Here is a 19,468-nt window from a genome sequence, read left to right on the forward strand (position 1 = left end):
CCTTCTTCAAGGGCCTTGTAATTTTCATGAAGCAACCATCCCTGATCATTTTCCAAGCAAGAAGGGCAGTATTCCGAGAATCATCCAACCCTGAGGAAATAGATACCAAACATGAATTTAGTGGTACCAGTGTAAAGATATATAGCACAAAAACCTCCAAAACCAAAAACCGCCACTTAAATAGAAACTGGAATATACTGTTAGTTTTATGATCATCTATTAATTTTAATCATAGCAAATTGGTCTTGTGGAAAGCTGCAGCAGCCTTCCCAATGAAAGACAAGATCTCCCACATTTACAGAGGAGGAAGTGAACATTTCTTAGACAGTTCACAAAATGTGAGCAACATTCGGTAGGGATCACATTTCAAGAGTAATCTAATAGTCTTGTTTAGTTTTTTCACTAGTCCACTGTGTTATTTGGGCATTTATTTAATCTTCATTTGATTTGGCTAATTCTTTTCATTCTTTTTAGCAACTAGAAAGCCACTAGATGGCAGTCTTGTCTTTACAATACTTTATGAAAGTCCATTTGAAAGTCTTAGAAACAATTCGAATTGCATAGATCAGGAGTTTTTTTTTAGGCTGAAGGATATTCCTTATTCATGACATCATAAAAAAGTAAGATTCATTTGAAAGACTTTATAAAACTAAAATAACTTACATAATACAATGATTTTCAATTTATACTAACCAGAATGTTCTCGTCCCAAGAATTCTAGTCCCACTTCCTGCAGGGCACCACTTAGTCCTTTTGGTTTTCTCTTATAGAAAATCTAATCAAATAAAAGAAGACATATCTAAAAAAAAAGGATTACTATTCGAAAGCCTTTGTATTAACCACTTACTTTTCATAATTTTTCATTCTATTAGATTTGGAATGTGGTTGTTTTTGTTGTGTTGTTTTTACATACTTTAAGAAATATATTTATGTGAACATTTCAAAAGAAAAGACTTTATTTGTAGAAACCCATACCCATGTGTGGGATAAAGTTTAGTCATTTTTCAAGAGAAGGAAAGTGAACACGTCCCCATCTTTGACCCTTACCTTGTAAGTTACTCTGAGATCAATCCAAGAATTCAAGAACACAGGTTTTAACAGTTGTTTTCTTTTACACTCATACTCCAGGCAAACCCCCAAGTCCCAGTCTGCATAAAATATATTAAAATAGAACAAAGTCAATGATGCCAGCAGATTTTACTTATGCTATTGTCATTTATAAATAAATGCTAAAAGATGATATAAAGTAAAATAGTAAGATTTAAAATAATAGTATATTATTATGCTATAATAATATAAAGTAGTAAGATTTAATTTCTCTGCTAATATCTAATAATTACTCACTTTACATAACTTTCTATTAAGCAATTAGGTTGGTAACAAAGTTTCAAAGTTTCTTAAATACCCAATAAAACACACTGAATATTTCAGAAAGAAGAGTAAGGTGTCAAATTACAAAGGCTATAGGGAGAAGGTTATTTGCTTTCGACATTCTAAGAAAATATTAATGTAATTAAACCAAATATCTTATAGCAGCCTGAAACCAAATATGACTATCAATGCTATGCTATCAATGGCACAGCATTGCTATCAATGACTATTAATGACAATGCTATATCATGGGCATATAAAAGATCTACTTAAATGGCTCATTTTTCCCTTGATATTTATATTAGTAGGTGTGAAAGTATAAAAGCAAAGGATGTGAGTTGAATGAGAACTCTTTTTATTCAAGGTTGGGAAAATAGCATGATAAGAGTTTTCACTAGATAATCGTCTTTACCTGGACTCAGAACAGAGAGGAACAATCTAGAAAGATTCTTAAGATTAAGGCTTAAAATTTTAAGGTGTCCCAGAATGGTAATTTTAAAAATATGATTAAATTTACTATTCTTGTTTAACATCTGCTAGGCATTTGGATTTCTTTTCCTGGCCCAGGAGGTTAACAAGTATAATTCTTACTAGAGATAAAGAATTATATATTGGTAACACTACTCACTTATAATTGATAGATATAATTTATTTTTTACCTGACCAAGTAACAAATGCACATAATTTTACTTCGGAAGTAGAAAGATCTGCAACCCCGGAAGCAAAAGTAATTTTCTTCTGTTGCTGAATCTTCTGAATCCATTTACAGAACTGAGATAAGCAAATCTTCAGAGGGACTCCTTCATCAACTTGAGCCTAAAGAGAGTCACAAAATCTGAATTCAACAACTGAATTCCATAATTATTGAGCACATAATTAAATACTGTGAAGGGATATAACAAGAAGAAGAGGTTCTGACAAAATTTTATCTAGTGAAAAGATGTTAAAACACCTAAGAGACAATATAATGATTCAAACTCTGCAAGGTAAGAAAAATTAGGTTGAGCAATCTAAAATCACACAGAAATATAATAATTAAATCCATACTGAAAGAAACTTGATGTCATTTGATTTCCACAAAATAAATTTGATATTCATTTTTACAACACTGTTCTTCCTTATTTGTAAAGAATTCCAATGGACTTCTGGAGGGGACATTATTTCTCTTAACACTGAATAAATGAAATTCCAATGGTATATAGCTTTTACTTTATTTTTGAAACTGATTTCTGAATTTTAGTATTTGCATCATACCTGCTTGTTTGTTGAGGGCATAAGAGAGGTGGTGAAAAGAGGAGGGCATACCTGCTTTATGCCTGTCAGTTCCATGCAAAATTCAGAAAGAATTGGATGTTCTTGAGGCTGAACATAAGCGTGGAACTCAGATTCAATCTCTCCAGTGGATGTGTTCAGCAATACTGCTGGAAATTCAACTACATGAAAGAATCAATTGATACGTGAATATATAATTGTTAAATTAATGCTGTAATCACTCTAAATTAAACATAGATTACCCTCATATAGCATTATTGAACAATTGTTTCAGTAAAAGCATATTAAAATGACCAAAGCAGTGTGATCTAACAATTACGTTATGCCAAAGAATAACTAAAAATATGAAAGTTATATCTACTTAAAACTCTTGAATATATTTCCACAATTAAGTATGAAGACCATAAGGAAGTTGAAATGTACTTGTTTTTGCAAAGGTATTTTTTTTGAGGTTCTGTGCAATTGAGATGTAACCCTAAAACAATTATTTTATATGATGACACATGTAGGTATTCAGGTTTTTCTTCTTTTTTGTGTCAAATCACATTTTATAGTGAACTACCAATTCATAGACCATTTTGTTTTCTTAAACTAACCGTTGACTCATTTCTATCTATAAATCTTCAAGTTACTCATCAAGTGCTAGTCCTGGCCATCAGCAGTCCAGACTTACTTATTTCCTGGCTCTGGTGGTGTTTCCCATCATTCCAGCATGTCGACTCAAAATCAATGACAATTAAGTAGTCAAACAACTGCTCTGCAAAAGGTCAGGATATTGTTATGCTTTACCAGTGTGAAAAGTCCAGCTACAACATGTAAAGAAACTAAGCACACTACTTACTGGATTTGCTGCTTCCTAGATTTCCATTTGCTGGTACAATTGACTTTCTCCTAATTAATCCAAGCTGCCTAAAAATGTAAAACAACCCAGTATGTTCAACAAACCCATTCACACTCCTGTTTGAATAGGCTAACAAACTAATGGTATAACCCTCATTATTAATGTATTGTGATTGAGAGGAAACTGAACTAGACTTTAAGGGCAAAAGACCTTGACTTTTGTAGTGCCACCCTCTCTTGATTTTAGTAGTCATTTTTATCTGCATGAGCCTCAAAGTACATGTTGCAAAGTTAGACTAATTCTTTCTGCGCCCCTTATTTTGCAGTAATACCAAAGAAACGATTGTAGAGGTAAAGATACATAGAAAAGTTTGTTATTTTTGCCTCTGCATTGTTCAAGCCCTTGCTGTGTATACAGCCCAGTTCTGAGGAGACAGGGCAGGTCCAGTCTTCTAGGAGCTTAAAATATCTGAGAAAAAACCCTAGACATCCATGGTAAACTACTGGAAGGTAGTATATGATAAAGGATCCCCAAAGACCCTGAGTCCACAGAAAGGGATGAGTTTCCTGAGGTCTTAAGCATGGCGAGACCACCTTGACGAGTAGCTAGTTTCACCAGGCAGGTGCCTCCTGTTCTAGTTTTTTGTTTATGAGGTGTGATGGGGAGTTGGGAATAATAGCTGCCATTTATTCATTGCTTACTACATAGCAGGCACTGAAGATGGCGACCTCACTTAATCCTCAACAACTGTACAAAGTAGTCACTTTTGCTACCTATATGTAATGGATGAGAAAACAATTTCGGTTATTTGCCAAAGAACACATATTTGGTACGTGAACCGGGGTCATCCAACTCCGAACCGACACTATTCTCTATTACACCAATTTCACAAATCGGAAATGTGCACAGCGTTTCCAGGCATCAGACAGAAGGCTACAACGATCCACATTATGAGTTACACGGCTCACTAGGACGTGGTGGGGTGAACGGCTTCATGGGTGCACTGGGGGCTGCCTGAGACCTGCGACCGGTCTACAAGGCGCTGTCACGTCCAGTCGTTTCCCGAGGCCTAGAACGCGCCGACACGGGCTCCAGGCCACACAGTCAAGAACCCTGGTCCTTCCAACCTCGCGCACAGGGCGGCCTGAGGCTCCAGGCCGACACCTTTCAGCCCGGGCGTGAGAGCGCGGGTCGGAGACGCCGGGGCTGCAGAGAACGGAGGCTGACGCCGCGCGCCCCTGCCCAGCCTGCGGCGGACGCCACCGCGAGACTCGGAGCGACCCCGCCCCGCCCGTCGGCCCGAACTCCCTCGCGTACCGGGCCAGCCTCTTGGTCGCCATTCTCGACACCCCTTTCGCTTCACAGCCCAACTGCCGGAAGTCGCTCGACTCCACTTCCGGCCCGTTCAAACGCCGCGCGCGGAGGAGGAGGGTCGGGCTGCGGCATGTGGGGCGTGGTTTCGGGAGGGAGGGAGCCGCTGGGCAGCGCCCCCTTCAATCTTTTCCCAGGGGAGGAGGCGCGTTTGCGCCCTTGGGGAACCGTTTGGAATCCTGCCTGCGGCGTGGACGGTAAAACCGTTTGGCCTGGGGCGGCGCGGTTCGCTCCGCGGCGGGGAGCGCTGTGTGAACGGAAGTGGGGAGGGTCCGAGGGAGGCGGTAGCCGTGGACGCCCTGCTGCCCCCCGCTCGGGAAGCCGGGCGTCGGGGTTTCCTCAGCTCCCGCCCGGCTTTCTGCGCAGCCTCATGGAGCCCGAGAGGGGAAGGACCGGGGCGCTCCTCCAGAAGGGCCGGAAGAGGAGGCGCGCCCGCGGCAAGCACGTCGGGGCGGCCGAGGCGCGGAGAGCCCGCTCGGAACCTGAGGAGAGGCGGCCCGGGGCCAAGGTGAGCGGCGGGTCCGACGGGGCGGCCCGAGGCGGTTCGGAGCTCCCAGCCCCTCGGCCCAGCGGCCGGCAGCGCCCGGTCCGCGCTGGATGCTGCTCAGGCGCCCCGCCCTCCGGCCTCTGGGAAGCGGCTCTCCCAGCTGTAAAATGGGAGTGATGGGGCAACGCCTCCCACCTCCGGGGAGATACTGGCGGGTTAGACCTGTGTAGACCTGGCGCACAGGACGGATGTTCACTCGGCAGACGTTGATTCGGGTGTTCCGTGTGCCAGGGTTGTTCTAGGTGCCGGGGACATCCCGGCGCACGGAAGCACGATTCCCTGCTCTCGTGCAGTTTACGTTCCAAAGGGGAGTCGTGAGGCTGCTGGTCGTCCCTGCCATTTGCTGAGAGCTGAGCATGGGTCGCTCATCCGTCAGTCGTCACCTGTCTCTTGTGGGCCGGGTGCTGGGCGCCGCCCTGAGCCCCTGGGCTGCAGCGGGGAGTGGAAGACCACTGCTTAGGTTCCAGTGGGGAGAGACAGAAGATCAACAAAAGATACGATGTGTCATCCAGGATGCCGGACGGGAGTTAGTGCTCGGAAACAGATTTTATTGAAGGGGGATTCCACCTTTTTTTTTTCTTTCCTGTCAGATTGGCAAAGCAATATTTTAACGGTTAATGTGGTAAGAAGTGTAAGGAAATCGACAGTCTCATCACTTTCTAATTTTGAAATAATCTCAGACTTAGAGAAAAGTTGCAAGAACCGTACCCAAAACTCCCCCAGCCAACGTTTGAAAGAAGTTGCTAACACAATGCGCCATCTCCCCTCCCCCATTTTAGTGTATATTTCCTACGAACAATCCTCTGTAACTGCCAAAATCGGGAAAGAACTGATTCATTGCTGCCATCTAATCCTTAGGCCTCATTGGAGTTTCTCCACTTCTAGTAAAGTCCTTTTTAAGCAATAACATCCTGCCTAGAATGTGGTACAAATGGTTGTCATGTCTCCTTCCATCCAGACAATTCCTCAGTCTTCCTTGACACTCATGACCTTACTACTTTTGAAGAATCCTGGACCAGTGATTTTGTAGAATGTCCCTCAAGTTAGGTTTGTATGTTTCCTCATCGATTAGATGCAGGTTAACATCTTTGGCAGGAATATTGCAGAAGTGATGCTCTGTTCTCTTGTATTTTATCAGGTTGTACATGATTCTGATTTGTCCCATTACTGGTGATACTAACCTTGATTACTTGGTTAACATAGTGTGTGCTAAGCTTCTCTAAACTTACTGTTTTTTCTCTGTAATTTTGTAGGGAGATGCTTCTTCATTAAACTTGCAATTCTTTTTTTTTTTTTTTATCAATATGAACTCATGGTTACTTATTTTATTCAATGGTTTATAATCCATTACTGTATTTATTTTGATACCGAAAATATCCCAGATTTGGCCATGAAACTAGCTTCTATGTCCTTTGGACATGACCTCATCTTTCTTTGTGCATTTCCTTACTTTTCTGGCGCAAAAGGATGTTGTTCCAAGCTCATCTGTGCTTTCCCTGCCCTAGCCCTGGAATCAGGCATTTCTCCTTAGATATTTGGTTCTTTTTAGTGGAGAATGACATTTAGAAATGCAAGGTCTGGGTGCTAGATGTGCTTATTGCTATTGGGATGTCAGTACTCCTCCAATAAAGCTAGGGAATATGTGTGTATATGGGTATATCTCTAACAGTGAGAAATCTGACTCCCATTATCTTCAATATATTTGATCAGTCTCCCATTGCTGCCACATACTCCTCACCCTTCTTGGGCTCTGTCACTCTGGCCTTGTACCAGGTCACCCTCCTGTGTGAATGTCCTTTTCCTTCTCATATGGACATCTTGACCCTGTTTGAGCTCTGAATTCTGTGAAGGGGTCCCATTGTCCCTCAGCATGACGCCGTCTTTTACCTTAAAGTTTCTGACATCTGAGGGGAGGCTCCACTGCTCTCTCCTTCCCACAGCATGGATGTCCTCCTCATACCTCTCAGGGTTTGACACCCCACACCAGGCCACCCTCCTACATGTGTGTCCTGGGTTTCTACCCCTGGTCCTGCGCTGTCTCCCCTTTAGGACGACCTCCTCACCCTACTCAGGCTCTGACGTCCTGTGCTCAGCAACTGTGATTACTCATGACCATATGGACCCCTGCCTGACTCAGTCCCAGCTCATCGATCTCATACATTTTTGGTTGGTAGGTATAAATTGGTACATTCTTTCAGGAGTTAGCAGTATTGTCAGAATGTAAAATATACGTGCTTATTTGACCAGGAATTTATCCTCAGAAAATAGACAAGTGTACAAGGATGTCCACACAGGAGTTTCTTTCAGATAAATAATAAGTTTTTAGGTAAATTTAGAGACTGGACTGTTATTAAAATTGACGTTATATTTCACTGATGTAGAAAGATCTGTAGATTTAATTTTTTTGGTGGGAGGAGTTGGTTACAAAACGGAATGTATACTATAATCCCTTGGGGGTGGTATAATAGAGAGATGAAGAGAGTTTTGGCTTTGGAGCCTGCATTCCAGTCTTGGTTCTACCGTTTATCTGTTCCTCCATTTCTTTATCTGTAAAATGGGGATAATAGTAGTATCCACGTAGATGACTTGTAAGAATTAAATGGTTTAATAGATATAAAGTGCTCAGAACTGTAAGTGGCTGATTATAAGTGCTCAACATTAACTTTAAAAAGTCACAGGGAAAAAATAATAGTAATAATATCTGATGTTTATTAAGTACTTATGATATGTCAGGTACTAGCCTCAGTACACTGCGCTTGCACTGCCTTATCGGTCTTCCCAGTAATCTCATGAGGTACAATTATAATTACTCTGTAGATGAAGAAACCGACTCTTAGGTTCAGGCACATGTCCCAGACAGTAGAGCTTGGTATTTGAACTCGGGTAGTGTGACTCCAGGGCTTGAGCTCCTAACCACTATACTCTGCTGCCTCCCAGACCAAAATGACAGTGGTAATTATCTCCGAGTTGTACAAGTCCAGGTGACTTTTATTTTATCTGTTAACTGTCTTTTATCTATGTTACCTTTCTCTGTTATCTCACTCTTTTAACAAGCATGAATTGCTTGAATAACCAGATACAAATGCAAAGCTATTTTAAGGAGTAAGGAGCTTCAGGGAACTTCTTGATGCCTCCTTGATAAAGTCTGACTCCTTACCTTTGACCACATTGATCTTGTGTGATCTGGCTCCCACTGCCCTCTCCTCTCCTGTCTCCGCTGCTCTGCAACATGCAGTCTTGGCTCCAGCCAAACCAAACTCCGTGTTTAGACACAATGTTCCCTCCTACCTGGCTGACTCATTATTGTCAAGGCTCAGCCCCAGTATTTTCATCCCAGTGAAGCTATCCCTGAAACTCTAACCCCCAAGGCAGTTAGCCTCTTTGCATTGTAATTACTTGTTTCTGCATTTTTCCCCCTACCAGGATGGCTCCTTGAGAGCATGAATCATGTTTTCTTCATCCTACTATCCCTAGCACATAAACAGGTATCTGTAATTAAGGTTCTGTATCAATGTTTATTAAATATTCCATTAATAATGTTATAGCACATGATGTTGTTTAAGACCTTCATTTCCAATTAATTAGAAGCTTATATTTCAGTATGTGCTAAAATAATCAGAAACTAGAATATTGTGGTAATTTGCCTTGCTTTGTTGCTGTTCTCAATAGTCATAATTTGTTATGCCCTGATTTATGTTTGCCGAAAGTCTGCTTATCTACCATTTTATTGGCTGAAAACTGTGAAGTAACCCATAGCCAGCCTTGTGAATTGCTGAAGTATGCAGTTCTGGGGAAATTTTCATCTCTCTGCTTACATTCACCTTTTCTTCTTGCGTGTTGTCCACTTTTTTTGCTAGAGCCATTAGCATATTAATCATCATAGTTTTCAGTTCTTAGCCTGAAAATTCCATCATCTCTGCCATACTGAGTTTTATTCTAATGCTTGCCCTCTATATTCAAACTGTGTAGTTTTTTCTTTTAGTCTGCCTTGTAAGGTTTTGTTGAAAGCTGGATGTTGTGTCCTCATTTAAGGGAACAACTGAGGTAAACAGGTCTTTAGTGTGAGGATTTATATTTGTCTGGCTAGAGGTTAGGCTGAGTTTACTCTTAGGTCAGACAGGAAGAAGAGAGAGCTCTGGAGCTGGGTAATTTCCCTTAACCAAGGTCACTTAGTCTTTGGAAGAACACGACTTAGGCTCTGCTAAAACAGTTTCTCTTGAGGGCAGGTCTTTTTAAGAGGAACCGAATACTATGAGTTTATTTCTAAGTGGCTGTTTTTCTCCTCTCCCTCGATAGCATGAGGAGATTTTTCTCCAGTATTTACTGTGAGAACCTGTTAGGATTCCTGAAGATAAAATTCACACAAGTATGGCAGCTCCTCGAGGTTGGGGCACCCTGGCATTTTTAAATCTCATGCTTGTCCAAGCTGAGTGTCCAGGACTTCATCAATTACAGCATAAGTTTTCCTACTATGATGTTCTGATTCCTATGGAGATTTCTGACCTTGGGCTTCTGCTCCAGTAAGTGGTGATTGTCTTTATCTGCAGGTCTCGTTCTCTAATTCTACAGGCAACACTTGGCCCTGTGATATCAGTTCTCTGGTAGATCTAGGAAGAATTTTTGCTTTTCAGTTTGTTCAGCTTTTTTCTTATTAAGTGGACAAGAGTGACAACTTCCAAGCTCCTTACAAGCTAGACCAGAATCCAGGAGGCCATCTCTTTTGGTTGTTTCCTTTAGATCACTAACTTGTACACAAATTAATGTTTGAAATGGAAGTTAACTTTGTAAAATACTCTAAAAAGAAGCCAATGAGTAAGACAACAATATATTCTCAATGAGAAAACTACAATTTATAAACCTTGACCTTTAAAAAGAAAACATAAATATTAAGTATTTTGTAAGCCCGTCCCTCATCCTGCATGCCCCTGCCTTTGGGGTTGGGTGACAAGTGACAGGGAAGCTCACTGTTCCCTGAGAATCATGTGAAGTTAAAGGAATCTTTGTGATTTTCTGTTTGCCCTACATGGATGCATTTTCCTATAACAACATTATTATGACTGGCTTCTGATACTGTAAGAATATTCCAGTATCTTGGCAAGTTTTTTTGGGCTGGCTTAAGCATCTCATCATCATTTAAAACTCTTGAATGGGGAAATAGGATTTACGGGTCAAGAAAATATGTCTTTCTGTAGTATTAAAATGGGGTCCTTCCTGCCTGGATTTTATTGAGCTGTAATTCCACAGGGGATGACTGGGGTCTGGGAAGCACTTTTTACCCTTTCTTGAAAATGTTAGATGTCATTTCTGTTGTTGCTTGTGCTTTTCTTTAGCCACTTCCCACTGTCTTTCTCATTTGATGACCCTCTGTTTTTAGTGGTCTGGGAAAATCACAGGACCTGATATGTTGTAATTGTTTATCAATTCAGCAGCCAGCCGACTCTGTGTGAGATTTCAGAAAAGCTTTCTATTGCTTGAGAGAGGCACATCGTAGTACAAAGATTTTGCCTTCTCTTTTCTTTTTAAAATTTTTTTGGAGGCTTTTAAAACAATCCCAGGTTCTAGACTTCACTGTGGATATTGGGGTTGACAAAAAAAATCAGGTAAATGATTCGCTAGTGTATTTATAAAAATGCCTGCCACATTCATCATGAAAATGAAATGATTGGTGTTCATTTAACAGAAGGTAAACAGATCTTTTGATCAAAAATATGTTATTTACCTCTGTGCTCTTTATCAGAGATGGTTTGTGAAGTTTCATACTTAAAGAGGAAGTATAGTTTTTTATTTTTAATATGAATCATTATGCTGAACAAAATGATTACAATTTCATTGGATTGTTATTTTGATATTTTATCAGGAACTATTCATTTTTACTAATAATACGTTTTGACATCGAATTTAAATTTTGTTTCTTCCTCTTCTAGATAAAGCCTCGAGTATATCAAGGTAAGATTTTAGGCTTTAGTTTTCTTTGTGATATTTTCTCAGTTCTGGTGTTTGATGTGGATTTTAATACAATTGGGAGTAAATACAGTGACTTCTGATGTCCAGTTGACCATTTAACACTTGAAGATGATACTCTTCCTGGGTTGGAGTCTAAGTGACAATGTAGAGGGAGTTGCCATCTATTGAGACAAGAGAACAGGAGGAGGAGCAGATCACGGGAGTAGGGACAATAGGATGAATTTAGTTTTGTGCAGAAATGTTTAGGAAGCAAGGGATGGTATGAGTCTGAAGTTTGGACATTGACATGACCTGTTTCTTGGTGAAATGTAAGATGATAGAACACCATTGAAACCTATCAAGAAGCTTGTGGCCTCGAAGAACCCAGATATTGCCAGGCAAAGTGTGTGTCACAACCATGGGTTATGAGTCTGAAGTGGAGGGAGCCACTCATGCCAGTGGAGAGTGAGGGGAAATGAACATGATGCAAAATAGGAATAAGACATTCTGTACAGGCTTTATAGACAGTGATAATTAAGTGGTTCTGTCTGTTGAGAGTCACAGTGGCTACCTGGCACTTAGTAGGCCCTCAACTGCTGGTATTTGTCGCCGTGAATGAGGCAGTGGTGGTGGTGAGAAGAGTGATCAGGATATCAGATCGCTCATTTTGGGTAAATAGAAGATAAGTTTGCACTTTGTAGTCAGGTAAGAGAATTAAATACCTTTGAGAGGAGTCTGGAATTGTGGCCTGTGTTCTGGAGCTTCACATGTGTTCTCCACCTATAATTGGGTGTTTTATGTGCACTGTTTTCCTGTAACAGTGATCAGTAACACTCTCATCTTGGGGCTGAGGAAGCTGGTCTTACAGGGATTGTGAGTTATCCAGGTCCTCTAGCAACTAATGGTAAGGCTGAGATTGTACTCAAGTGTGTTTGATTCCGATGACCTTCTCCTCAAGAGCTTCCCACCGTGGTTCTCATGAAAGGCAATCTGCTGGGCAGCAGAAAGGCATTGGAGGCTTTCAAGTAGCCAGTCAAGTGACATTTAGAAGGACCTCTGTGGGTCATTTTAAAGGGTAGGTAGAAATGGAGAAAACTTGGAAGAAGTCAGGTGTTTTGTATTTTTGTTTCTTTTTCCTTTCGATTTTTGTTTTTTAAAGCAATTGCATTGATCTGTTTATTTTATTTGATAATTGGAAGACAGAATATAAGTACATCGGTTGCTTGATTTTTCTCTTGTTTCTCCTCTGGTGATGACAGGGCTCTTGAACTGTTCACATTTTCTAAGGATATTGTTTAATGATGGGATGTTAGGCTAAGACATTTTGTTCTATTTCCTCATCTTTGAAAAAAGATTAAATAGAAATCTCGCTGAAATAGGATCCTTATTTCTGTATTTGTTTCTTACATTTAAAATGCCACTGATGAAAACTGGCTTTCTCAGGGATCGTAGTCATGCTAAAAAGTTATTTGCACTCATAGTGCCAGTAATGTGCTTTTGCTGTTGACACATTGGGTAATTCCATTTTATCGGTTTTGGTAATAATCTTAGAAATGGTTTTTATCTCTTTTTAGTTAATTTGCATCAGATTTCTGAGAAAATTAAGAATTACGTGAAGGAAAACTCACACAACTTGTCAAAAAATATCCATTTGTGAACAGAAAGTATAATCATCCTTTAATTTTTATATTCATGGCTTCACCTTGAAGTACTTCCACTTTGTTCTAGTTCACTTATTTTTCTGTCTCTTTCATCCTAGGGTCCCATTTCATTACATTATGTAGCAGTCTAAATTCAAAGCAAGCATCTTATATGTAAGGTTCTGCTTTTTAAAATTTCTTTAAGGACTTATTCACGGGCGATAGGTTTTGCTATCAATATAATTAATATTTTTGAATTCTGAATCCTTTATTACATGTTTGTATAGATCAATGAAGCAAAGAAAGGTGATCAAGAAACCAAAAGGCAAAATAAGATAATCTGTGATGAAAGCATGTGAATTTGAGGTAAAAATCCCTTCTTTTTCCTACATTACACTCTAAAAACAGAAGTAAAAGTAATGAGTAAATATTACTAATCTCTATGTGTTTTGTTGAAGAGTAACATCAAAACACTTGAAGGCACTAACAAAATCATTAATGACATCATTCCACATATTTGGGTTAAGTTGCAATCTGAGAGAGATTGGAACATCAAGAATTGGGACCTAGGGGCCGGCTCCGTGGCCGAGTGGTTAAGTTTGTGCGCTCCACAGCGGCAGCCCAGGGTTCGGATCCTGGGCTCGGACATGGCACCGCTCATCAGGCCACGTTGAGGCGGCGTCCCACATCCCACAACTAGAAGGACCTGCAACTAAGATATACAACTGTGTACAGGGGGTTTGGGGAGATAAAGCAGAAAAAAAAAAAAGAAGATTGGCAACAGTTGTCAGCCCAGGTGCCAATCTTAAAAAAAAAAGAAGCAACTCCTCCATTTCCCCAAGTTTAAAAAAAAAAAAAAAAAAGAATTGGGACTTAGTGAGAGTTTCGCTACTGTTATTACCATAATTTGACTTTTGAGCCTTTTTGTTCATTGGGTAAATTGAGCAGCCCTGCATTCTTCCATGCTGTTCACTGCTGTTTTAAGTACCAATACCATGATGCTTTTTTTAATTTAAGGACTTAGGAAGAATTTTTTTTTGCAACCCTGGATTAATTTTTTTAACGTCATTCAGCCCTCTTTCCTCTCCAAGAAACACAGAGCTGGGAAATTGTAGGAGAGAGTACTAGAGATTTCTAGCCGCATTGAACAGTCCTATCCCTCTTAAGGCAGAGCACAGAATTTTCAAAGTGAATCTGGTGACATTTACCTTCCACTGAGAAAAGCTGTTCATTTGAGCTGTTTGGCTTCAAGGTTTTAGACCTTCTTTGCTTTTGCCTTGTCCCCCAGTCAAGTGTCCCATTATCTTGAAAGTAGGAAAGTTGGAGTGCCCATGAAATATTTGTGACTCGACTATTCTCTTAATTCCTCATTTCTTTCTGTGTTTGACTTTTCTCCTCAGTTCAAACTGGATCAGCTGCTTTTAATGATACAGGGGCTGATATGGGGTATGTTTTGTTGGCATTTCTTCTTTTAAGCATATCGTCCAGTGTTTCTTTTGAAATCTGGTACTTTTTTTCTTTTAATGATTGGCATCTGAACTAACAACTGTTGCCAATCTTTTTTTTTCCTTCTCCTTCTTCTTCTCCCCAAAGCCCCCCAGCACATAGTTGTATATTCTAGTTGTAGGTCCATCTGGCTGTGCTATGTGGGATGCTGCCTCAGCATGGCCTGACGAGCGGTGCCATGTCTGTGCCCAGGAACTGAACTGGTGAAACCCTGGGCCGCCGAAGCAGAGCACGTGAACTTAACCACTTGGCCACAGGGCTGGCCCCTAGTACATGTTTTGTTTCTATCCTACATGCAGATAGGAAAGGAAAAAGCTACAGAGAACTTAAAAGGTGATATTTCTATGAGTACTTCAGAAATAAATTACCTGTATTTGTTGCAAGATTTTAATTGTACACCTTAGCTTTGATGAAAAACAAATATGTCTTAGAATATTAAATTTGTATGTTCTCTATTAGGAATTTTTCTACTTGGGATCTAAGTCATTAGTGAGAATGTTTTGCTTTAAGTTCGAATCCCCCTTAATGAATTTCATGTCAGTAAAGCAAAATTGAAGTCTGAAGAACACCATGTACAGAAGGAAAATGCTCAGCTTAAGATCAAGAAGGAGCAGATAACAAAATGTTCCTCCCATAGCTTATATAAATCAGAGAACTAAACATTATTACTTCCTTTTAAATTTTATTTTTAATCGTGGTAAAATACACGTAACATAAAGTTCACCATCAGAACCATTTTGAAATGTACATTTTAGTAATGTTAAGTATATTCACATTGTTGTACAATCATTACTTCTTGACTGTCTTTTCTCAGATCTTTCTTAAAGTCAGGAGATACGAGTGCGGGATTCAAGGCAGAGAACCTCGATGTCTAATAAATGTAATCTGGAAGGTATGTTGCTTGTTGGGAAGAAAACCCCATATGGTAAAAATGAGTTTGCACTGGGAATGTAAAAAGTGGCTTCAGATTCTCTCCTTTCTCCTCTTTCCACTGCAACCAAATTCTTGGGAAGATGTGCACACACACAAAGAAAATTTTTTTATGTTTTACAGAAAGGAAAAAGAAACTAGAAGACAGCTGAGAGGCATTGCGATCTATTAAAGTGGCAAAGTAAGCCGAATTAAAAATGCTAAAGAAGAACATAGGCAGTCTTTTAAAAAATTGTTTTATTGAGGTCATAATGGTTTATAACATTGTGATATTTCAGGTGTACATTATTATTTATCAGTTTCTGTATAGACTGCCTTGTGCTCACCACCAGTAGTCTAATTTTTGTCCATCACCATATATATGTGCCTCTTTACCCCTTTCGCCCACGCCGCCCCCCCCCTTCCCCTTCCCCTTCCCCTGTGGTAACCACTAATCTGTTCTCTTTGTTCTTATGTTTATCTTCCACATATGAGTGAAATCATGCAGTGTTTTGTCTTTCTCTGCTTGGCTTATTTCGGTTAACATAATACCAAGTTCCAGCCACATTGTTGTAAATGGGATGATTTTTTCTTTTTTTTGAGGAAGATTAGCCCTGAGCTAACATCTGCCACCAATCCTGCTCTCTTTGCTGAGGAAGACTGGCCCTGAGCTAACATCCATGCCCATCTTCCTGTAGTTTTCATGTGGGACGCCTGCCACAGCATGGCTTGACAAGCAGTGCCATGTCCACACCCGGGATCTGAACTGGTGATCCCTGGGCCACCGAAGTGGGACGTGTGAACTTAACCAGTACGCCACCAGGCCAGCCCTGATTTTGTCTTTTTTATGGCTGAGTAGTATTCCATTGCATATATATACCACATCTTTGTCCATTCATCACTAGTGGGCTCTTGGGTTGCTGCCATGTCTTGGCTATTGTGACTAATGCTGCAATGAATATAGGGGTGCATAAATCTCTTTGAATTGTTGATTTCAAGTTCCTTGGATAAATACCTAGTAGTGGGATAGCTGAATTTCTGATTTTTTGAGAAATCTCTGTCCTGTTTTCCATAGTGGCTGCACCAGTTTGCATTCCTACCAGCAGTGTATAAGGGTTCCATTTTCTCCACATCCTCTCCGACATTTCTTACTTTTTGTCTTGGTAATCATAGCTACTGTAACAGGTGTAAGGTGATATCTTAGTGTAGTTTTGACTTGCATTTCCCTAAGGATTAGTAATGTTGAAGATCTTTTCATGTACCTGTGGCCATTGTATATCTTCTTTGGAAAAATGTCTATTCATATCCTTTTTGATCAGGTTGTTTGTTTTGTTGTTGTTGAGTTGTATGAGTTCTTCATATATTTTGGAAATTAACCCATGTCAGATACATGATTTGCAAATATTTTCTCCCAGTTGGTGGGTTGTATTTTCGTTTTGTTCATGGTTTCCTTTGCCTTGGAGAAGCTTGTTAATCTGATGTAGTCCCATTTTTTTTTTTGTTTCCCATGCCTGAGTAGACACGGTATTCGAAAATATACTAAGACCAATGTCAAAGAGTGTGTTGCCTATATGTTGTTCTAGGTTTTTTATGGTTTCCGGTCTTACCTTCAAGTCTTTAACCCTTTTTGAGTTAATTTTTGTGTATGGTGTAAGATAATGGTCTACTTTCATGCTTTTGCTTGTGGCTGTCCAGTTTTCCCAACACCATTTATTGAAGAGACTCTCCTGTCTCCCTTGTATGGTCTTGGCTCCTTTGTTGAAGATTTGCTGTCCATAGATGTATGGTTTTATTTCTAGGCTTTCAGTTCTGTTCCATTGATCTGTGTGTCTGTTTTTGTGCCAGTACCATGCTGTTTTGATGACTATAGCTTTGTAGTAGATTTTCAAGTCAGGGATTGTGATGCCTCCAGCTTTGTTCTTTTTTCTCATGATTGTGTTCACTATTTCGGGTCTTTTGTTGTTCCATATAAATTTTGGGATTCTTTGTTCTATTTCCATGAAGAATGTCATCGGAATTCCATTTGGGGTTGCACTGAATCTGTAGATTGCTTTAGGTAACATGGACATTTTAACTATGTTTGTTCTTCCAATCCATGTACACGGAATATCTTTCCATTTCTTTATGTCATCTTCGATTTCTTTCAGTAATGTCTAAAAGTTTTCATTGTATGGGTCTTTCACCTCCTTGGTTAAATTTATTTCTAGATACTTTTTTCTTTTTGTTGTGATTGTAAATGGGATTGTATTCTTGAGTTCTCTTTTCTGTTAGTTCTTTGTTAGAGTATAGAAATGCAACTGATTTTTGTAAGTTGATTTTGTACCCGGCAACTTTGCTGCTGTTGTTGATTATTTCTAATAGTTTTTTGATGGATTCTTTAGGGTTTACTCTGTATAGAATCATGTAATGTGTAAACAGCAGGAGTTTCACTTCTTCCTTGCCAATTTAGATATCTTTTATTTCTTTTTCTTGCCTAATTGCTCTGGCCAAAACCCCCACTACTGTGTTGAATAAGAGTAGCAAGAGTGGGCATCCTTGTCTTGTTTGTGTTCTCAGAGGGGTGGCTTTCAGTGTTTCCCCTTGAGTATGATATTGGCTGTGGATTTGTCATGCATGGCTTTTATTATGTTGAGGTAGTTTCCTTCTATACCCATGTTATTGCAAGTTTTCATCATAAATGGATGCTGCATTGTGTCAAATGCTTTCTCTGCACCTATTGAGATGATCATGTGGTTTTTAGTCGTCATTTTGTTAATGTGGTATATCACATTGATTAATTTTCGAGTGTTGAACTGTCCCTGTGTCCTTGGTATAACTCCCACTTGATCGTGGTGTATGATCTTTTTAATGTATTGTTGTACTTGTTTTGCCAGTATTTGTTGAGGATTTTTGCATTTGTATTCATCTGCGATATTGGCCTGTAATTTTCCTTCTTTGTGTTGTCTTTGTCTGGCTTTGGGATCAGGGTACTGTTGGCCTCATAGAATGAATTAGGAAATGTCTGTCTTTGTCAGTTTTTTGGAGTAGTTGAGAAGGATAGGTATTAAATCTTCTTTGAATGTTTGGTAGAATTCTCCAGAGAAGTCATCTGGTCCTATACGTTTATTTTTGGGGAGGTTTTTGATTGCTGTTTCAGTCTCTTTTCTTGTGATTGATCTATTCGGATTCTCTATTTCTTCTTGATTCAGTTTTGGGAGGTTGTATGACTCTAAGAGTTTATCCATTTCTTCTAGGTTATCCAATTTGTTGGCATGTGGTTTTTCATAGTATTCCCTTATAATCCTTTGTATTTCTGTGGTATCTGTTGTAATTTCTTCTCTTTCATTACTAATTTTATTTATTTGAGACTTTTTTCCTGGTGAGTCTGGCTAAAGGTTTGTCAATTTTGTTTATCTTCTCAAAGAACCAGCTCTTAGTTTCATTGAGCCTTTCTGCTGTGTTTGTTTTGTTTCTGTTTTCATTAATTTCTGCTCTAATTTTTATTATTTCCCTCCTTTTGCTGACTTTGGGCTTTGTTCTTATTTTTCTAGTTCTGTTAGGTCTACTTTAAGATTACTTATTTGGAACATAGGCATTCTTGAGGAAATCTGTGGACAAAAATAGATTATCACAGAAGAGTAAGATATTTATATGTTGATTGGTACAAATACTGTTGTGTTAGTGAAGGTGTGGAACAATGTAGATAATTATAATTATTTTAGAATATTTACCACCATATTTTTGCCATATTCATTCTACAGAGAAATGTGTTTCTCCTTTCTGCCTTGATTTTGTAATCTGCATCTTGCTTTCCTTTCTCACTGATTATCAGAGATTCTTATTTGTAATTAATTTAAGATTGGAGGGAGTACTGGCACCAGCTTTAATCACTTCATTGTCTGGAACCCACTGGGTTTATTTACATTGTACTCTAGATTTCAGTCCCATAATATTGTTTTGACCTGCCTTATGTCTGTCATTTCTTATTAAATTCTAGACATTGGGTAGAAAATATTTAGAGAAAAATTGAGGCCTCGTGTTGTGTTATCTTGCTGCAGAAAAGATGGGAGTTTACATCTGGCGGGTGAT

At 39.5% G+C, this 19,468-nt stretch overlaps 1 protein-coding gene across 13 annotated transcripts in view; it reads right to left on the reverse strand.

Moving 5' to 3' along the window:
* The window catches only part of LOC103564590 (ERI1 exoribonuclease 2), a 61,748-nt gene extending 56,408 nt beyond the window's left edge, over positions 1-5,340 (reverse strand). For 5 of the 13 annotated variants that reach the window (XR_011524830.1, XR_011524829.1, XR_011524827.1 and 2 more), the window contains exons 1-8: positions 4,802-4,891; positions 3,485-3,552; positions 3,317-3,400; positions 2,677-2,804; positions 2,031-2,187; positions 1,048-1,148; positions 694-775; positions 2-90 (exon numbers count right to left, since the gene is read on the reverse strand). Coding sequence is in view for 7 of the 13 variants with exons in the window: in XM_070568351.1 (XP_070424452.1) it covers positions 2-90; positions 694-775; positions 1,048-1,148; positions 2,031-2,187; positions 2,677-2,804; positions 3,317-3,400; positions 3,485-3,552; positions 4,802-4,824 (732 nt within the window). In the remaining 6 variants the exon portion in view is untranslated. Of the gene's footprint in view, position 1; positions 91-693; positions 776-1,047; positions 1,149-2,030; positions 2,188-2,676; positions 2,805-3,316; positions 3,401-3,484; positions 3,891-4,801 lie in introns of those variants that run through there. The other 8 variants (XR_011524826.1, XR_011524825.1, XM_070568346.1 and 5 more) reach the window with 8 other exon arrangements.
* Between the last annotated feature and the right edge of the window lie 14,128 nt (positions 5,341-19,468).

This window comes from Equus przewalskii, chromosome 12, assembly GCF_037783145.1.
Source record: "Equus przewalskii isolate Varuska chromosome 12, EquPr2, whole genome shotgun sequence".
NCBI lineage: Eukaryota > Metazoa > Chordata > Mammalia > Perissodactyla > Equidae > Equus > Equus przewalskii.